Source organism: Salminus brasiliensis, chromosome 23, assembly GCF_030463535.1.
Source record: "Salminus brasiliensis chromosome 23, fSalBra1.hap2, whole genome shotgun sequence".
In the NCBI taxonomy this organism is placed as follows: Eukaryota; Metazoa; Chordata; class Actinopteri; order Characiformes; family Bryconidae; genus Salminus; species Salminus brasiliensis.
In genome coordinates this window covers 4,743,811-4,762,318 of record NC_132900.1, presented here as the reverse complement: position 1 = coordinate 4,762,318, position 18,508 = coordinate 4,743,811, and the positions used below count along the sequence as shown (strand labels likewise).

Here is an 18,508-nt window from a genome sequence, read left to right as displayed (position 1 = left end):
ACCAGTGACCCGCATGTGTTCCCAGATTACACCCATCGGTTAGAGTTTAGACAAATCACTGTGACATTGAGGCTAAAGAATCATGTGCCATTGTTGTGTCTGTTCCACCCGTAACTTATCGGTTTTTGGCTCAGACTGTGAGAAGAGTTGTTAACAGTTATTAACAGTGAAGGTGTTTCAGTGGCAGCGGGTGACCGTGCTGGTAAGCTTTGTTTTTATTTATTTAAACATCTGAATATAATGTCAGGCAGGCAATGTAAAATAAAAGCATCTAACTGTTCAGAATGACCCTACTGATATGCTTTTATTCATTTGCATAGTCTTATCGGGAGTAGAAAACTGTAACTTTATGTGAGAACGGGAAACAAAGCTAATTTTAAAGGATCTGTATCATCAAAAAATAAAAGTCAAATAAAAGAGTTTTAATGAAGTATGTAAACATGGAAGTTTCAATAAAAAGAAAACACTCACTCTCATATGGATACATAGCTGCACAAAGCAGCATGTTTTCAATTTATTTTGATATTGTTGCTGTCACGTAAAAACCTTTTATCTCCATTTTTAAACAATGTTCCAAAATGTCTCTGGAGCAGATGCACATAAACCTGTAGGCAACATGCCTACCACCCAAGTTTGCATAATTATGATGTAAAAATGAATTATGATTATGATTTATTCGATAAAGTGACACAGGCATCATAAATAGAGCTTTTTAAAAAATCGGCTGGTTGGAACCCCCCCCCCCCCCATCACATGGCGTCCCCAGACTGGAAGGCTTCGGACAATGGAGCTCTGAGCCCTTGCTGGGATTTGAACTTGCAGAATGATGTCACACTTGATAAGCAGCAGTTAGACTGTAGGGCTGGTCTAGAGCTGTAAAATTACACTACATACAAACACAGTTCTGAGACATAGCTTCACAACTCCAGAGTGGAGTGACTGTCTAACTGCCTGCTTGTCAAGGAGACTTATTATTCAGGAGACTATGATTTGAATCCCACCACCACCACAATACAAGGGCCTTTAAAGTACATTAACGTAAAGTGACTTGCTTGTAGGTAATATGGGACAGTCTGTATTCACAGCACTGACATTGAGACAGTGGGACGTGGTACAGCTTTATATTAATTCCTACTGTCACTTTTCCATGCATAGCGTTGTCATGACAACCCACAAACTCTAGCAACTCTCACATAACACAGGAACCGTTCCAAAAGGGTGCTATTCAAAACACGACACACCATGCTGCCTCGGAGTGTGTGTGTGTGTGTGTGTGTGTGTGATGGCTCATTCTGTACAAGTTCTTTTTAACCTAATGCAGTTAAACTCACGAGAGCCAGTGACAGGGCCATTCGTTTGGAAGGGAAGCCACTCAGAGAAGCCACCTGTTCCACAGATGACATATTAGCTGGATATAGATGCCTCAAAGAAATGAGCTCTGCATTAGCATTTGTTCAAATATATATATAAATTCATTTTTTAAGTCTTTAAGTTATAAATAAATATAAATATGTAACTTTGCAGAAAAGATGCTCAGACATAATGTTACAAGTCTATTTACCACCCTGTTATTGTGCCTCAGGATGAAACCTCCTGATTTTCCTTTTACAAAGAGCTTGTAGGAAAAAAACTGGTAAAAAAAAATTGCTGATTTGGCTGGTTTATGGCACTGGTGACAGCTCAAATGACGCCCAAATTATTGCACAATTGTAACACTAATTATTCCTAAGTCTTACCCGTTAGCGCTGTCCTCTCGGCATGACACACTGTTAGCCAGCCGAAGAGATAGTAGTCTTTTAGCCTAGCACCCACTCGCGTCCCCAGGATTTGTCTTTCTTGAGTTGTACCTGTAAATAGGAGCTTTTTTCTTTTTGAGGGAGCAGACGATGAAGAGAAGAGAGTGTTAGAGGCTAGCTTTGGCTAGTGTTAGCTTTTAGCCTAGTGTGAATCCCTGTTTGCCCCCCCTGGGTTTTGCTTCATCGTGGTTGTACTTCCCTTCTGTGGACACTGGTACATTATAATGGCTGGGGCCACAAGGTTTACTTCACCTAACAACCTGTATTTCCATAACTAGCAGAGTCTGGAGGTGATGAGCTGCTCTCTAGTCTAAACATCACCATATTCTCCTGAAGTCGCCGTCGTGTTTCACCAGCTTTGACCAGGGCTGGGTTTATGTACATTTGGGGGGTGTAATGACAGACTGTGATGTAACAGTTTTGGGGTTTTGGAATTGGTCTGTTTTACAGCTCTGTTTGGGTTGTGCCAGATTTGCTTTTGAAAAAGAAACAACAGTGTTTGAGGTCACGGTTTGTGCCAAAATCACTTCCATGTACCAAACTCTCTGTGAGCAGGCAGCATGTACCGCCAGCTGCCAGCAGGGGGCCCAGCCAGCAAAGTAGGAAAGCTGGTGGGGTTGGAGCAAAGAACTCCAAGCCCCAGAATTCCCAGCGATAATCAACGCTGACCAGAACCACCTGTGTGGCACAGTATAAATACACCTAACCAAACACACTTCCCCGTCGCACCTTTGTAGAGGGGCGAACGGTAACAGTGGGTTTATGTTGTGAAGAGAAAAGTGAAGTTTAAGCTGTGAACAGAAAAGAGAAAAGTGAAAAAGAGAAAAGAGACGTTTAAGTCGTCAACAGCGAAAAGAGAAAAGCATTTGAGTTGTCTTTAGTTTGAGTTAACGTCACAACTGGTTTTCCTTTGTTTGTTTTCCCGTCTTTTTGTGTTGCTTAAGATCAGTGCTTATACTGCCACCCCTCACAGCTGTGGTGGCACAGTGGAAATACACTGGGCTCCCATTACCAAGGTTGGGAGTTCAAGCACACACCACAAAAGGAGTTGTCTCATTTGACAATAATAAAACAAACTTTAACTGCACTTGAGTCCAAACCCCACACCACACCGTAACACTCTTGTTATTTTCCCAGGCCAAGATAAAGATAAACAGTTTGACATTTCGTAATTCCATTAAATAAATAAAGACAGGAAACTCATATGACTTTGCAAAATGATGAGCATTGTTTATTTGCCTGTGGTTAGTGTGCATAGTTAGTGCTATTACATGTGTATTGTTAGGCATTTTTAATTAGGCTTTCGCCCTTGTATGGAAGAATAATGATGACAGCTTGTTAAAGGCTAAACATTGCACTGAATATTAATTTGAACATCCTTATTATTGGATGTCCCAATGAAGAAAGATGATTATCAGAAGGCATCAAAGGAGGTCTCATTTATCTTTGGGCTCAATCAAATAGAAAAGAAAGTAAGTTCCACATTTGACTAGAACGTGCCTGTTTTATTGAACTGAGGTACTGAGGTAATTAATCAAACCAAGCCTTTTCCAATGGAATTACAATTAAACATAATAAATCTTTCCCTGATTAAAAGTCGCTGAATTTTTTCAGTTAAATCATGTCTATAGCGCTGCCAAGGTGAAATCTGTGCTTTGGATAAAGTAACTAATTAACTTCGTTTAGTCAAAAGTTCTCCAAACTCACATTGTTCAACTTCTGCCTCTCAGTTTAATCAACAGCACATGCTGAGTTGAGCCTAAATTTCATTAGTAAATGATCTGCATCTGAAACTGATTAAATACTGTGTATGATATTTAGTCTGTGGCTCCGCCCCCTCCATCTGTTTACCGTTTAATGCCACCTGCTGGTTAGAAACCCCCCCCCCGCCAATCACATGGCGTCCACAGACTAGAAGACGTCTGACAATGGAGTGCTGAACCCTGGCTGGGATTTGAACTTATGATCTCCTCATACTTAATGAGCAGCAGTTAGACCGTAGGGCCGGTCTAGAGCTGTGAAATTACACTCCATAAAACCATAGTACTGAGTGAATTTATCTTCCCCCTCTTTCCTGGACACAGAAATGTACACGGCTTTACAGAACAAGAGTGGAGCGACTGTCTAACTGCCTGCTTGTCAAGAGACTCAGGAGACCATAATCGAATCCTGTCAACATCACAACCCTCCACGGTCAGAAGGCTGAGAATGGGGAGCTCTAACCTCCAGATGGGCAAAAAACAGTAAACAGATTGAGGAGGCCGAGCCAAAGACTAAACATCTTACACAGTATTTAATCAGTTTCAGCTGCAGCTCATTTACTAATGTTTTTGAGGATCAACTAAGATGCAGAAGTAAAAACGTATTTTATGAGAACTTCTAACTAAACTAAGTTAACTCAGAAAACAGTCAAGATACACTGTAGTCAGTTACTTTATAATTTTGAGCTTGCTCATCCTTTAAATGTTTACAGTATTAAAGATGATTTGTTGCCAAGGATGATTCACCACTCACAGCTTTAAGTTCCATCAAACTATGAGCCTTATTATAAGCACCAAGGAGAAATGTGTTTTTTGCAAGAAAAGATTATCAAAAGCAGTCATTGAAGCACTTGATAGTTTTTGGTACTCTGGTCTTAAACCTGATAATGCAGTTTCCGTCACGTCTACTTAAAGGTTAAAAACTTTTTAGGGTTGTCTATCAGTATTTTGTCCACCTGCTTTTGGGTAATGCCCCGAGAAAGCATTTTCGGCACGATATTCTTCAGGATGTGGGAGTAGCCGTGGCCTCCATACTTGGTCAGACGGTTCTTGGTGTGGATGTCATGAGCGATGAGGAGCTTGTCCTCGTAGCCCTCTTTAATTAGGAACGCCAAGCTGGAGGAGTAACACAAAAACAATGAAACTAATGGAGAAGGAAAGGGAAGGGTGGGCAATTTCACGATATTTAGTGTAGTTTAAGTTGGAACAGACCGCTAAACAGCAGCAAAACATCAAAGCTACATTAACAAAAAGCTATAAAAACATGAGTACAGTGTTTTTTCTGTTTCTCAAAGTGTTTACAAAAATGTTGAACTATTTAAAAAGGAACCATTGGTAAACTAATATATTAAAATAATAGTACTATGGGTTGCATTCAATCAGCTAAGTATGACCTTTTAATTCAATTCAATTTTTCGTAATTATACTAATGCAGGGTTGTACAGTACAACCAAACACTGTTAGGCTAAGCCTCTGGTGCAGACTAGGCAGGACATGATACAACAGTGCTAGGACAACAGTGAAAACACAAAGACACTAAATACAATAAATAGGTAAAAACAGTTCAAGAGTGTATGCTGAGGCAGAGGGTGAGGGTGCTGGTATGATAACAGCATCACATACGTAAACAAGGTGCACAGTGCAGTGATGAGTACAGCAGCTAGTGCTCAGGTAAAGAGAATAGTACACAGCTTAGTTACAGTAGAGGGAGTTCCAGTTAAAGTGCAGAGGGCATACAGTCCCTGAGCTGGTGGAGCTCAGTGTAGGTATCATGACTGTACTGGAAGGATTATAGTGATCAGTAGCGGTCTGTGTATGTTGTAGTTGCTCTTTACAGGTAGGGATTCTATAAAGCGCCTACAAATGTGCCTTATGCTAACATGTTAATGTTTGCGAATTAGTGGCAGTATTTGTTAGGGCTGGGCAATATGACAATATTTTATCATATTGTGATCAATTTTGTTAACGTGATACACAAGTATATCAAGCATATCGTCAGTTTCTACAGACTCTACTGAAGAACAGTAGTTTTTATGGATCTGTCACTACTGATGCACATATCTCGTGAAAAATATAATTTATCATAAAAAGTTCTTTAAATATCAAGAAAAGAACATTTTGCCATATTACCCAGCCCTAGTAGTATTTTTCGCAATAAACACACATTAAAAAAAAAAAAAACACAATAAGTTCATTGAATGAATTAGTAAATGTAAATTAGTAGAAAAATGTGTACATTAATAGAACAAGAAAACAAAAAAGAAAAACACTGACCAAAAAGGTGTCAACTGAAGCTTTAGCAGTCTTTAGCAGATTTATGTGTATTTACCACCTTATTTTAAATGTTTATGTTAAATCATAATACTCAGGAATATGGAACATTTAATAACACAATAAAAAACAAAACAATACAATAAAAATAATAATCCAGTCATGAGCTACTATAGTAGTAGAGGGCTGGTATGTGTTTATGAAGAATGTGCTTTTCCTTCCTTTTCTGGATTCCAAGGTAAAGAGGAACAGATGTTTTCAGAGGAATGGTCGGCCGTATTTTGGGCTTACTTGTGTAATGTTTATTGTTACTGCTGTACAATCAGTGCTAAACTTATTTGCTCCAGTCTGTTATTGATGGTTATTGAACTTAACTGTGTGGAGTGAATTGAGAGGGTTACAAGCTCTCCAACACTGGTCAAAATCAGTCTAGGAACGATGTTTATGATACGTATAGTTGGTCATGTCATTTATCACAATAATTATTAGATATTGTGGCGATGGAAAAGTCTGAACCTGAAGATAGTGGAGAAAGTGTAAAACTCAGGCAGTTGGAACAAATCCTGGGCTGGTTTTTTACTTTCTGGCCCTGAATGTTCCTCCTATAGTGGCTACTGTGAACTGACTCTCCTAACTACTGAACTGAATGACATGGGTGTATATTAAACCTCCAGTGTGCTTTCTAGGTACTCACGTTTGAATCCTCTGGCTGTCACTCGGCATGTCCACGTTTGTATTGAAGACGTAGTTCAGCATTTCTGTACCAAACAGGTCATACTCAAGGTAGCTTCCCAGTTTTGCAAACTCCAGTAGCTCAACAGGGTCGAAAATGGACCTGCCAGAAATAAAATACAGGAAGGTACTGGGTGTGGACAGACAGCACTGGGCAACAAAAACAGTTCCCAAATTTTTCCAATATTCCAACAAAAATCACCTGGTAATCGAGTAATTGGTATGTCATGATGACGATTGTGCACAAATTGGAACAGCCTTAATACTAGGAATGGTCATTCCAGGCATAATTTAGTGGATCGGGTATCTGCTACTTTAATCCCGATACAGTTTCTAGTCTTTCTTTTTAACCACAGTGTTTAGAGCGCCATCTGGTGTCCTAAAAGTGCCGTTCACAGACATCATTGCTGAGCCGGCTGCAGCAGCAGTGTGGACGTTCTCAGAAGGTAAATAAAGGAGTTGAGGTTCTGCAGTGTGGAGCTATTTTACAGTGGAACCTGAAAACAGACCATAATATCTGACCCTTTATAAAACTCTCACTGAAACGCTCTGTTTTACCAGCGGGAGAACTGCAGAACCGCTCACTCACCTTTCTCTGTTTATAAACCAGCACTGAAGAACCCATTCAGAACCGAGTGGAGGCTAACACTAATGCTAACACACACACACACACACACACACACTATAGAAACCCTAATCATGGCACATTCACTTACAGGTAGAGGTGTACATTTCTATATCTAGTGCAGGCCTACTTCCTCACCTGTCCAAATGGCACATGGCAGTTTTGGAGACATCACCCCCAGCCTCCTGGAGGATACGGATCAGCTCTTTGGGGGCAGCGTTGTTCCGTCCTGGATGGATGAGGACTGGGCAGCCCAGCTGCCTCTGGGCACGGGCAGCAGCGCAGAGGACCTTTTTCTCACTTTCTGTGATTGGCCAGCTGGTGCCTATCTCTCCAATCACGCCACAGCGAATGTCAGTGCCATCCGCCCCATGCAGCACCTCACTCACAATGATGTCAGTGAGCTGGAATGAAGGGAAAAAAACAGGTAAACAGGTCAATCATGGAAAAAAAGTTGATTTTGGACAAATGATATCTGTCTGTTTGGTCCTGTGCTGGGGACATGTGACCACCTAATATAAGAAAAACTCAAACACACAGCTTGTCTAGTCCCTGTGGAGAAGCACTGCCAACAGAATCAAAGACTCTGGAGCAGATGAACATGAACCTATTGGCACCATGCTGCCTAATGCCAGCAGTGGGCTAGAGGGGTATAAGCAGCATTGAGCTGTGGAGCAGTGGATGAACTGTGTTCTCTGGAATGATGGACGGTGCTCCATCCAGTACTTTTGGGATGAGTTGGGTAGTTGGGGATGATGTGGAGAGGTGATCATCCAACATCCTTACATCACTAATGCCCTTTATTGCTGAATGCAAGCAAATCCTCACAGCAATTCTCCTAGTAGAAATTCCTCCCCAAGTGCTACCACTACAGGAGTCACAAATTCGAATCCAGAGCCGTTTCGAAGCCACTGCGCCGTCAGACAGAGCATCAGAGATCACTCTGGCATCTGTTAGGTGATGTGGTGGAGCTGCTGGTGATGCTGCATCAGTGGTAGTTCAAAAATAGGAGGTGGCTGGCTTTGCATGTATCAGAGGAGATGTGTCGGAGCTATGAATTGGTGGGTCAAAATTACCAACACTGGGAGAAAACTGCCCAAAAAATAGGGAGAGAAACTGGACAATAGAGACAGTTACTGCAACAAAAACAGAACAAACTCTTTTTAATAACTAATAAAACAATGAATGAGCAGGTGTCCCAATACTTTTGTTCATGTAGTGTAATAGACTGTGGCTAGAGCATTACATTGTGACACTATAGAGCTCAGCTTCTGTTTAAAATATAGTGCTTTTATCCTTTTGAATGCTCAAATAAACTGCAAATGGAAATATTAAAATAATGTATGTTTTAAAAGGCATTCTTTGTTACAAATCACAATGTATTCTTTTAATAATACATAAATAAATAAATAAATAAACATTTATGCTGATAAATTGTGCTTCTGCAGTCCCAAACCTTGCTAGAGATAAGTTATTTCTGCTATATAAAATATTTCACTTTATAAATAACTGTATTTCAGTTTCCTCTAGGCTGATATTTACATGATTAAAATGTGCACTTCATTTCTACATGCATAACACATACTGCATGTTATGCATGTAGAAATGAAGTGCACATTTTAATCATGTAAATTCAATGTAGCACTGTAGACCTAATTTAATCCCACGACTCTCTGCTTATTGTTTTGTTATTATTTGTATAACCGGTACTTTAGTAACTATTATGAGTCTAATATGCTGAGTTATACGTTATGTGATGAGGAACTGAAGTCTGAGCCGAAACACAGACCCTAAGCAAAAAATGATTTCTCTTTTTTCACTTAATTTTTACTGCTTGTTTTCCTGCTTTCACTGTAACAGGACCAAATATCAACATGAACAGTCCATTACACTGGAAACTGGAAGTGCTGACTCAAGCAATGCTAGAGTTGTCATGACTGGCTAGGTCTGACAAGGCAGGGACGTGGACCTGACAAGAGTAAAATGTGTATCCTCGATGAATCAGCAAAAAAAAACAAGCAAGAACCACATATTGAATTTAATTGTGTCATCTTTATATAAAAAGAATTATCCAGTAACATGTGGGATTGCCATGGGATATCAGTGGGATACTGATAAATATAAGTAAAAAAATATTTTGATATGTCATTATAAATATATGTGTATATATATATATATATATATATATATATATATATATATATATATATATATATATATATATTTTATGTAAATATAAAAGATCTAATAGAACAAAAGATAAATATAAGTAAAAAAATATTTTGATGTCATTATATATATTTTTTTATGTAAATATAAAATATCTAATAGAACAAAAGATAAATATAAGTAAAAAAATATTTTGATATGTCATTATATATGTCTATATATATATATATATATATATATATATATATATATATATATGTCATTTTTTTTATAAAAAAAAAAATATATATATATATATATATTTTTTTTTTTTTTTTAATGTAAATATAAAAGATCTAATAGAACAACTAGACCTTGCGCTCTTCTGAAGGTTTCTCAGTCAGCCTCTTTAATTAAAAACATTGTCAAATAATTGATAATAAGTATCCTGGTTATGAGTGAAATGAGAGGTAAAGGTGGGGAGGTGTAAGCTGTTTACTCAAGAATATTGTCTAATATCTACGTTGTAATAAAATCAGGCTAAATTCAGGCCAACTTAAAAAGATGCAGTAACTGATTACTCACCTTACTCAGCCAAAAGTTCTCCTCACTCACAATTCTTACACATTTTGGGGCTCATGTGGGGTTCACATGATTGGAACATGGGCTAGATGGGTTCCAGGTGGGCTCTGAGTAGGGTTTTATATATGTAATCAGTTTCTGCATCATTTTAAGTTGGACTGGCTTCACATTTTTTCAGTGTAAACTGACAGTAAAACAATCCCCCTCTCTCTCACACACACACACCTTCTCTACCGTCATCTTCCTCGTCTCAGCCGAGTGGGTAGCATCCACGTAGTACCCGGCCCCCGCCACAATGTGGACCTTCGTATCCTTGGACAGCTGTCGCAACACGGGCAGGTTCCGAGTTATGCCCGTAGTGGTGTTCTCCACTATGGTTCCTCCTCCAGCCTTCTTGTAATTCACCAGCTCCTCTCGCACAGCCTCCGTCTCCTGGGCCAGCAGCAGGTTCTCCCGGTGGCTGTACGGGTTCTGCTGGAGCCAGTGCACGTTCTTCATCTCGATCGGCGCTGTGGCCATGGCCTCGTCACCTGGAGCTGGATCGCAGAAGCAGCACTCAAAGGTCATGGTCAGGTGCTCATGAGTCAGGGTGCGACCCAGCTGGTCGGGATCCACCAGACCCAGCACCGTCTGGACCTTGCCGCTCAGACTGGACATGGTTCTGTAGTAGAAATGGAAATAAAAAAATGTCTAACTGAACAGGATTGTAGAAATTTAACAGTTTCTACATAGGAAAAATGGCAGTTTTCCGACATCACGCCAAAGTCACAATACATTATATGGACAAAAGTATTGGGACATCTGCTTATTCATTGATTCATTCATTCGTTTCCTCTGAAATCAAGGCTATTAAAAAGAGTTTATCCTGCTTTTGTTGGAGTAACTCTCTCTACTGTGATGGAAGAAGGCTTTCTACTAGATTTTGGAGCAGCATTGCTGCGAGGATTTGATTGCATTCAGCAACAAGAGCGTCAGGTTACTGAGGTCAGGATGTTGAATGATCACCAACACACCTCATCACCCCAAACTCATCCCAAATGTATTGCATGGTGGAGGGCTGTAGTTTCAGCACAACGGTCACATTGCAGGACGTGCATCGTCACATAAGGCAAAAAATTGCATCTTTTCTGCTGCTTGATGCAAAAATTTTGTCAAAAAAGATTATATCATTTATTTGACTCCAATCCTGCATACACTGAATTCATCTAATATCGTAACATGTTGGATCATTGACTTCTGGTGAAATCTAGTGAAAATTCCTGTATTTATTTATATCACAATATACATCATAAAACAACTATTTTAATATTTTAATAATATATATTTTTCTAAATTACATGAAGCGCCATCATTGCATAGAACACAGTCGTTCCACTGCTCCACAGCTCAACGCTGGGGGGCTTTATACACCTCTAGCCCACGCCTGGCATTATATTGATCTGCCCCAGACTGCTCCAGTTCTATTCTAATGGCAGTACTTCTCTACAGGGACTAGCCGAGCAGTGTGTGTGTGTGTGTGTGTGTGTGTGTGTGTCTGTGCATCTTATAGTATAGGTGCAACTTAAAGTATCTGCATGAATGCATTCATTAGAATAGGGTGTCCACAAACATTTGAACATTTTTCCAGGACAAAAGGTGGTTTAAGGAGAACTGCATTTAGGAACATATTATATCTTTTAACCCGCCCCCTCATCTGTCAATCATCAAGAGACAACACCCCTTTTGATATATTAAATAGTCAACCATTGAAATGAGGGTTGAACTTTGAGCTGAGAGAGCAAAGGCATGAGTCTTCTTCTCTAGATATTCATTTATGGATATGCAGGAGATCTATGGGGCGACATAGACTGATGGAAAATACATGATGACGCAATAAAGCACTAATAAAGCACTAATAACGCAGTAATAACGCAGTAATAACGCAAGCCAAGAAGCACAGAAAGCACAACAAGCCCTAGGCAGAATAAAAGCACATGCATGCTCTCTGCTCTTTAGATAGGTGTGTCTAAAAAAGCAGACTGCATGCATTTAAGCGGGTCTCCATGTTAATAAAGACCACCACCTGCAGCCTGTGTTACAGTGGAACTATAAAGGGGGGCGTCAGTCACACAGACCGGTCTCCCAAAAGGCTGCACTTTGATTAAAAGCTTATTCTAGAAGCAGAAAGAAGGTAAATGAAACCTGGAGATGCTGAAGCAGGTTCCTCGTCGACTGATCTCACAGATCTGTCGGAGCAGGACCTCCAGACACAGCCTCCCAACCAGCAACAAGTCGCGGGACTTCAGCAGCAGTAATATCGCGAGATTTGCGTCGTTCAACGAAACGATCAATAAAAGTCAATTTTTTAAATCAAATAAATATAAAATGTAAAACAATTAAAACACAGAAATACACAACACAGAAATATTCAATATTTCTATATTATTTTTTGAGGCATAAATAAATATTATATATAATATAATAATAATAATATATTTTTTAATAATAATATAATTACAGACGTTTCACAATGTGGTTTTACAAGCTTTATGATAACAAATTGTTTAAATAAAGTAATACCTAAGAAAAAAAAAACAGAATACAGTTGGTTTAGGGAATAACAATAAAATAAATCAATAAATAACTATTAATAACAATATTTTTTTAACATAAATTGTGCTACAATACAGTTTTTTGCATACAATCTCAAACTAACCACTAAACACCGTCTAACTACACTCCTAAAAAAAGAACCCTTCAAGGTTCTTGAGTATTTAGAACCATAACAACTCCAAGAACCGCTTGGATGCTTTGCGTTGGTGGACACTGTTTGTAGGTGGTTCTCTATAGCACCACTATTGCTATGAGTCAAAGTACCCTTTTTACACATGGTATTTGAACACTCTTATAAATAAAGGTGCTAAAAGGACCCTAATGGGAAATGTGGTTTGCTAAGCAACCTTTTAAAGGGGGGTTCCTTTAAGAAAGACCTGTTTCAAATAAAGGCTGAGGTTCAGGCCAGAACCACCCATCAAGGCCAAGAGGCTGTTCAGGTGGGGGTGGGGGGGTGGGGGTATCGTGGGGTGCCAGTGCCCCTCTCACAACATGCGTGGACCCTCCTACGGATCCCCTAAATTAGACATAAAGCAGCACAATAATATATATACAATCATTTTCCAGCACCTGGGAGCTAGAAAGCAATCGGCCCCTCTAACATAACCACAGGCCCTACACTGGCCCCCCAGTTGAAAAGTCTAGAACTCCTCATAACCAACAGACAGAAATAACGACAGAAAGACAGACAGAAATATATAGACTGTCTGCTCTCCATTAGCTAATGAAGCTATAAATACGCCGCTCTTTGCCTGTGAATGTGATGTAATGAGCAGTGACAGGTCCCAGGGAGTCATCTGGCCAGGGATATGATTCCATGTGATTCCTTCCATGTCGAAAATTAGCTGGAGACAGAGCTGGAATGAGCTTATTCATTAGCGACAGGCTGCAAATTGTGCCAGGCGGCTTCAATTCTCTCCCCATTTGACACAAAATAAGCCGCACGCTTAGCGCTGATAACGGAGTCTGTCCGTTTATTCTCAGCCTCGCTCTTTGTAATCTGTGGCCCTCCAGGCCGACTGACCCTTCATTTGAGTTTGTGCTTGTTTTCTGATTGCTGTGTTTGTCAGATTTAGCCTAGTCTAAAATTCCCTGTTCAACATTAAAAGGCCTACATTACAGGGCTGTGTGTTGGAAAGAACCTGGTGATCTGATACTGATATTGTGATAAATAGTATAACAACACACCATCTTAAAGGAAATTAATGTTTTTTTCTTTTTTTACTTAATTTTCTCCCCAATTTTGCAGAATTTTTTTATAGATTTTTTTTTTCCAATGAACCCACCCACTCACAAGTACTCCCCCTATCACCTATCACTAATACATTTGGAGGAAAGCACTGGATCACCAGCTCTGATACATCAGCCAACAGATACCTGTGCCGGCCAACATTACAATAGGAGTGATGAGGGTAAAGCATGCCATCTACCCACCCAGAGAGAGAGAGAGCATGGCCTATTGTGCTCTCTCTGGCTCCGGTGCTGAGGGCAAAGCTGCCTGACCTAGGATTCGAACTTACAATCCTCAGGCCATAGTGTCAGCACCTCAGGGTGTTTCCCCAAATACACAAGTCCGCACCCAGGACCGATTCTAGGCTTGTTTTGGGGGAGGGGCTCATTACTACTGGTTTGCTTTCTCACAAAGAAGAATTTCATAAGAACTGTGGATCGATTGCGTCATTTTGAACATCACTTCTTCATTATTTTCCTTGGATGCAAACACTCAAGCAGAACAGGGCATTTCTGCAGTCATGGCATTTCACCCATGCAGGAACCCCAGCAAACAAGGATCTCCTAGTTCGCCATTCATGTAGGTACAGGTGTCAAGTAAGGAAGTACAAATCCTTTGTTACTTTACTTAAGTAGAAATGTTGGTTATCTAAACTTTACTGGAGTAATTCTTTATTTTTCAGACTTTTTACTTCTACTTCTCACATTTTCACCCAATTATCTGAACTTTCTCCTCCTTATATTTTAAAAACAGCCTCGTTCCTCCTATTTCATTTCCCTTTGTTTTCATTTCGGCTCGTCATCAATAAAAAACCCTCTCCAGATATCCGGAAAGTGTGAGTCTGATCGTGGTTGGATGAGAAGTATAAACAGACACCATTCTGACTCCCTATTGGTTTATAAGAGATCCATCACACCTGCACACGTCCCGTCACTCTCCAGCGAGCTCACAGCAGACGTCTGTAGTCTAGTATGAAGACTGTGTCCGTGGCAGAGACTCAAGAGAGCTGCAGTGAAACGTCCCGACTGAGCCCCACATTTCCATTCCAATAAAGCTTATTGATCACACGCCTCTGAAGTCTGACTTTCTGCAGCTTTACAGAACTTCTAGACAACGACTCCTCATATTTTCCTCCATGAAGCTCATGTTGATGCTCAGTAGAGCACAGAGACGCTCCTTTAATAGAGCTGATATTACTGAAATGCTTCATTTTCAATGGGCAGATCTGCAGCTGAAACAGGAGCCTAGTGCAGCCCAACATTTTTAACATCAACATTTTAATAGAACATTCTCCTCATTATGACTTTTAAAGAAATGGGTTTTTGGGGAGGGAGGGGTAGTGCACCATAGACCCCTGTGGCGCGGCCTAAGCTTTCAGTCTTTGTTTTCCTTCCATTACTTTTACTTTTCTACTTGAAGTCGTTCTGAAACCAGTACTTTTACACTTTTACTGGAGTAAAAAGCTTCAGTTGATACTTCAGCTTCTATTGAAGTAGTTTTTTTAATCCCTAGTATCTCCACTTCTACCACGTTAGGGTACAGTGGCTGTTAAACTGCCGTCATACACAATCGATGAGCTGATTCCAAGGTCAGAAAGTGTCAGTCCTGAATAATGCCTCTTCTCCATGATGGAAACCTCTTGCATATGGTTCTCTGAAAGGCTCATGAAGGAACCAAGTGGTTCTTCTAAACCACGACACTATCAGTTATCGTCCATCGTTCCATCTTACACAATCGATGAGCTGATGCCAAGGTCAGAAGGTCCTGTCAGCTGTCCTGCACCAGCAGATGTCACTTAATAGAACTGCTCTTTCTTTCGGTATGAATCACTTGCTGCTATTCACAGTAGCTCGGTGTTTGTACCCGTCACCCATGGCAACAGTGCCTGTTTTAGAACAAAGCTATGGAGCTCATCTCTTTCATCTTCGTCTTGGTTTTGATGAATTTAATGAACGTCACTCTCTGCCCCGAACTTGAGTGGCGCATCAAGTTTATCTTGCCGCGAGAGCCTGATTATCCAGTCCCAGATCCAGCGGCTCCACGACTTCAGGTGGGAATTAGTTCAGGACTCATTTCTCCATCTCGGGTTGGCTGGGCTCTGAACCATTCAAATCACTTTATGCTAATCAGAGACTGCCATAAGCATGGCTGAGATGATGGACAGAGTGTGGTTATATCACAGCACATGGTTATTTAAGAGTTGACTTTGTTTTGTATGAGTGTGTGTGTGTGTGTGTGTGTGTGTGTGTGTGTGTGATAGCTCTGCCAGAGAATGAGATCACGGCTGAAGTGTCTGAAGCAGATGCCTGCAGGCCTGTGCGAGATGACGGCCACATTAGCTCAGGCACATGTCTGAAGTAAGAAAGAGCGGGTAGCCGGGAGATGGACCGCCTTGGCATAATGTTAGGTCAGGTACTCCAATCTGGAACCCAGGAAACAAGTCTGGTCCTGTGTTTTTCTGATCGCTGCTAATGACTTCAACAATCTGTGCAGCCCAGTCCAGTCCCAAGCTTGGGTCCTGCTTGGACATTCAAAAGGAGGTCTGCTTAGCATTCGGAAAGAGTGCGCTCGGTGTTTAAAATAGAGAAAGTCTCAGAAAGGTCACCTAAGGTCACGGATGGCAGTGGCAGCATTTCACAAAAACCATAAGGCAGAGCTTTGTCGCTTGTCCGTGTGAAGGCTCTTATCTTTTTCAAAAAAGAGTTTGGTGTAGTTAAGACTTTCACTTTATGTCCAAATATTTGTGGACACCACGTCTAATGAGTGCATTCAGCTACTTTAAGTTGCACCCCTTGCTGCTGACACTGATCTAGTCCCTGTGGAGAAGTACTGCCAACAGAATCGGACTCCAATAGGAACGCCAGGTCAGGGGTAGATGATTACAAAGCCCCCCACAGCAAAAGGAGGTGGGGTGGTAATCATTCAACATCCTGACTTTACTAATGCTCATGTTGCTGAATGCAATCAAATCCTCACAGCAATGCCCCTCCAGACTCTAGTAGAAAGCCTTCTTCCCTGGACAGCAGAGACAGACAGTAACTTCAGCAAAAGTCTTTTTTTTAATACCCTTGATTTCAGAAGAGGCAATAAATGAGCAGGTGTCCCAATACTTTTGTCCAAATAGTGTATGAAGCATGAGCTGACAAAACACTCCTCATGCACATGCTACTTTTTGAGTATGCATTCAGTGTGCTTTCTATTTTAAGTATGCAAATAATATACATCCTAATTTTTAAAAATGTGCATACTACCTTCAAGTAAGCATGTACACTACTTCTAAGCATACTATTTTCAGAATTTGTAATATGTATTTATACTATACTATGTTATAACTTTAAGCATGCAAATTACTGCTTTAATGTGCATACTAATTTATTATACCTGCATAAACGTTACATACTACTATTTAAGTAAGTATATTTTAAGTATGCATATATTATGCACTCCAAATATTTAATGTGCATACTACCTTTTTAAGTAAGCATACAGCATGTGCACTACTTTTGTAGGTATTATCATTTTAAGCATGCAAATTACTGCTATAATGCACATACTATAATAACTTGCATAAACATTACATACTACTATTTAAGTATACATTCTATTTGAAGTATGCCCATAATATGCACTCCTATTTTGTAATGTGCATACTATCTTTTAAAGTAAGCATACAGCATGTGTACTATCTGGGTAAGCATACTATTTTTAGATTTCGTTTATACTATACTATGCTTTTATGCTATACTACTAAATTTCTGCTTAAATGTGCCTACTGCTCTATTATACCTGCATGAACGTTGCATACTACCTTTTCAAATATGCATTCAGTATGCATATTCTATGCACTCCTAAAGTTTAATATGTATACTACCTTTTTAAGTAAGCATACAGCATGTGCACTACTTTTGTAGGCAAGCATACTACTTTTTAAAAATTGCATCATTGTGCATACTAGATTTTTAAGCACGCAATTTACTGCTATAATGTGCATACTACTTTATAATAACCTGCATAAATGTTACATACTACTAGTTAAGTATGCAATTATTATGCATTCTATTTTAAGTATGCATTTAATATGCAAAAATGTTTAATGGGCATACTAGCTTTTTAAGTAAACATACAGCATGTATACTACTTGTTGCGTGAGCATACTATTTTTAGATTTTGCATAGAGTATGCATACTACTTTCTTACTACTTACTACTAAAATTTGCATCAGTGTGCGTACTATTATTTTAAGCATGCAAATTACTGACTTAATGTGCATACTACTTTTCTATGCCTGCATAAATCATGCCTACTACTTCTTAAGGATGCATTCTGTATGCAATGTGCATACGACTTTCATGCATACTAAATAAGCCTACAGCATGAACACTGCATTTGTACATATGCATACAGTACACATACTACCTCCTAATTATGCATACTACACTGGTCTTTAAGTGTAGTCAGAAATGTCAGTAGCTGCCATCGTAATCAGTCACACTTCAGTGTTGTGAAGAAGGGAAGGAAGCAGCAGAGACAGACTGATGACTGAAACCTCCACTGAGATCTCTCAGCAAGACCTCCAGCTAATTTATGAAGAGCTCTCCACGCTCAGTGTGGGTCTGGGGCTCGGGGGGAGAGGAGAACATCACCGCTCTGGAAATGAGTCAAAGACAGGTCTGGAAGTTTAAGGCTGAGGAGGAAGGAGTCCTCTATGCTTTTGCTCTTTAAAAGGACACGAGGGTGCTTAAACAGGGACCTAAGGGAGCAGAAACAGAAC

The 18,508-nt window shown here is 39.9% G+C and overlaps 2 protein-coding genes across 2 annotated transcripts in view; one reads left to right on the top strand and one right to left on the bottom strand.

The window, feature by feature from the left end:
• The window catches only part of c1ql3b (complement component 1, q subcomponent-like 3b), a 3,371-nt gene extending 2,889 nt beyond the window's left edge, over positions 1-482 (top strand). The window contains exon 2 of the mRNA XM_072668492.1: positions 1-482. This exon is cut by the window's left edge and continues 356 nt beyond it. The gene's annotated coding sequence lies outside the window, so the exon portion shown is untranslated.
• A 2,519-nt stretch (positions 483-3,001) lies between these two features.
• Positions 3,002-12,179, bottom strand: pter (phosphotriesterase related). The gene is made up of 5 exons (XM_072668686.1): positions 12,096-12,179; positions 10,140-10,575; positions 7,323-7,588; positions 6,522-6,662; positions 3,002-4,672 (listed from the first exon to the last, which is right to left on the bottom strand). Exons 2-5 carry the CDS (start codon positions 10,569-10,571, stop codon positions 4,462-4,464), a joined length of 1,050 nt encoding a protein of 349 aa, XP_072524787.1. The 5' UTR covers positions 10,572-10,575; positions 12,096-12,179; the 3' UTR covers positions 3,002-4,461.
• Positions 12,180-18,508: the final 6,329 nt, after the last annotated feature.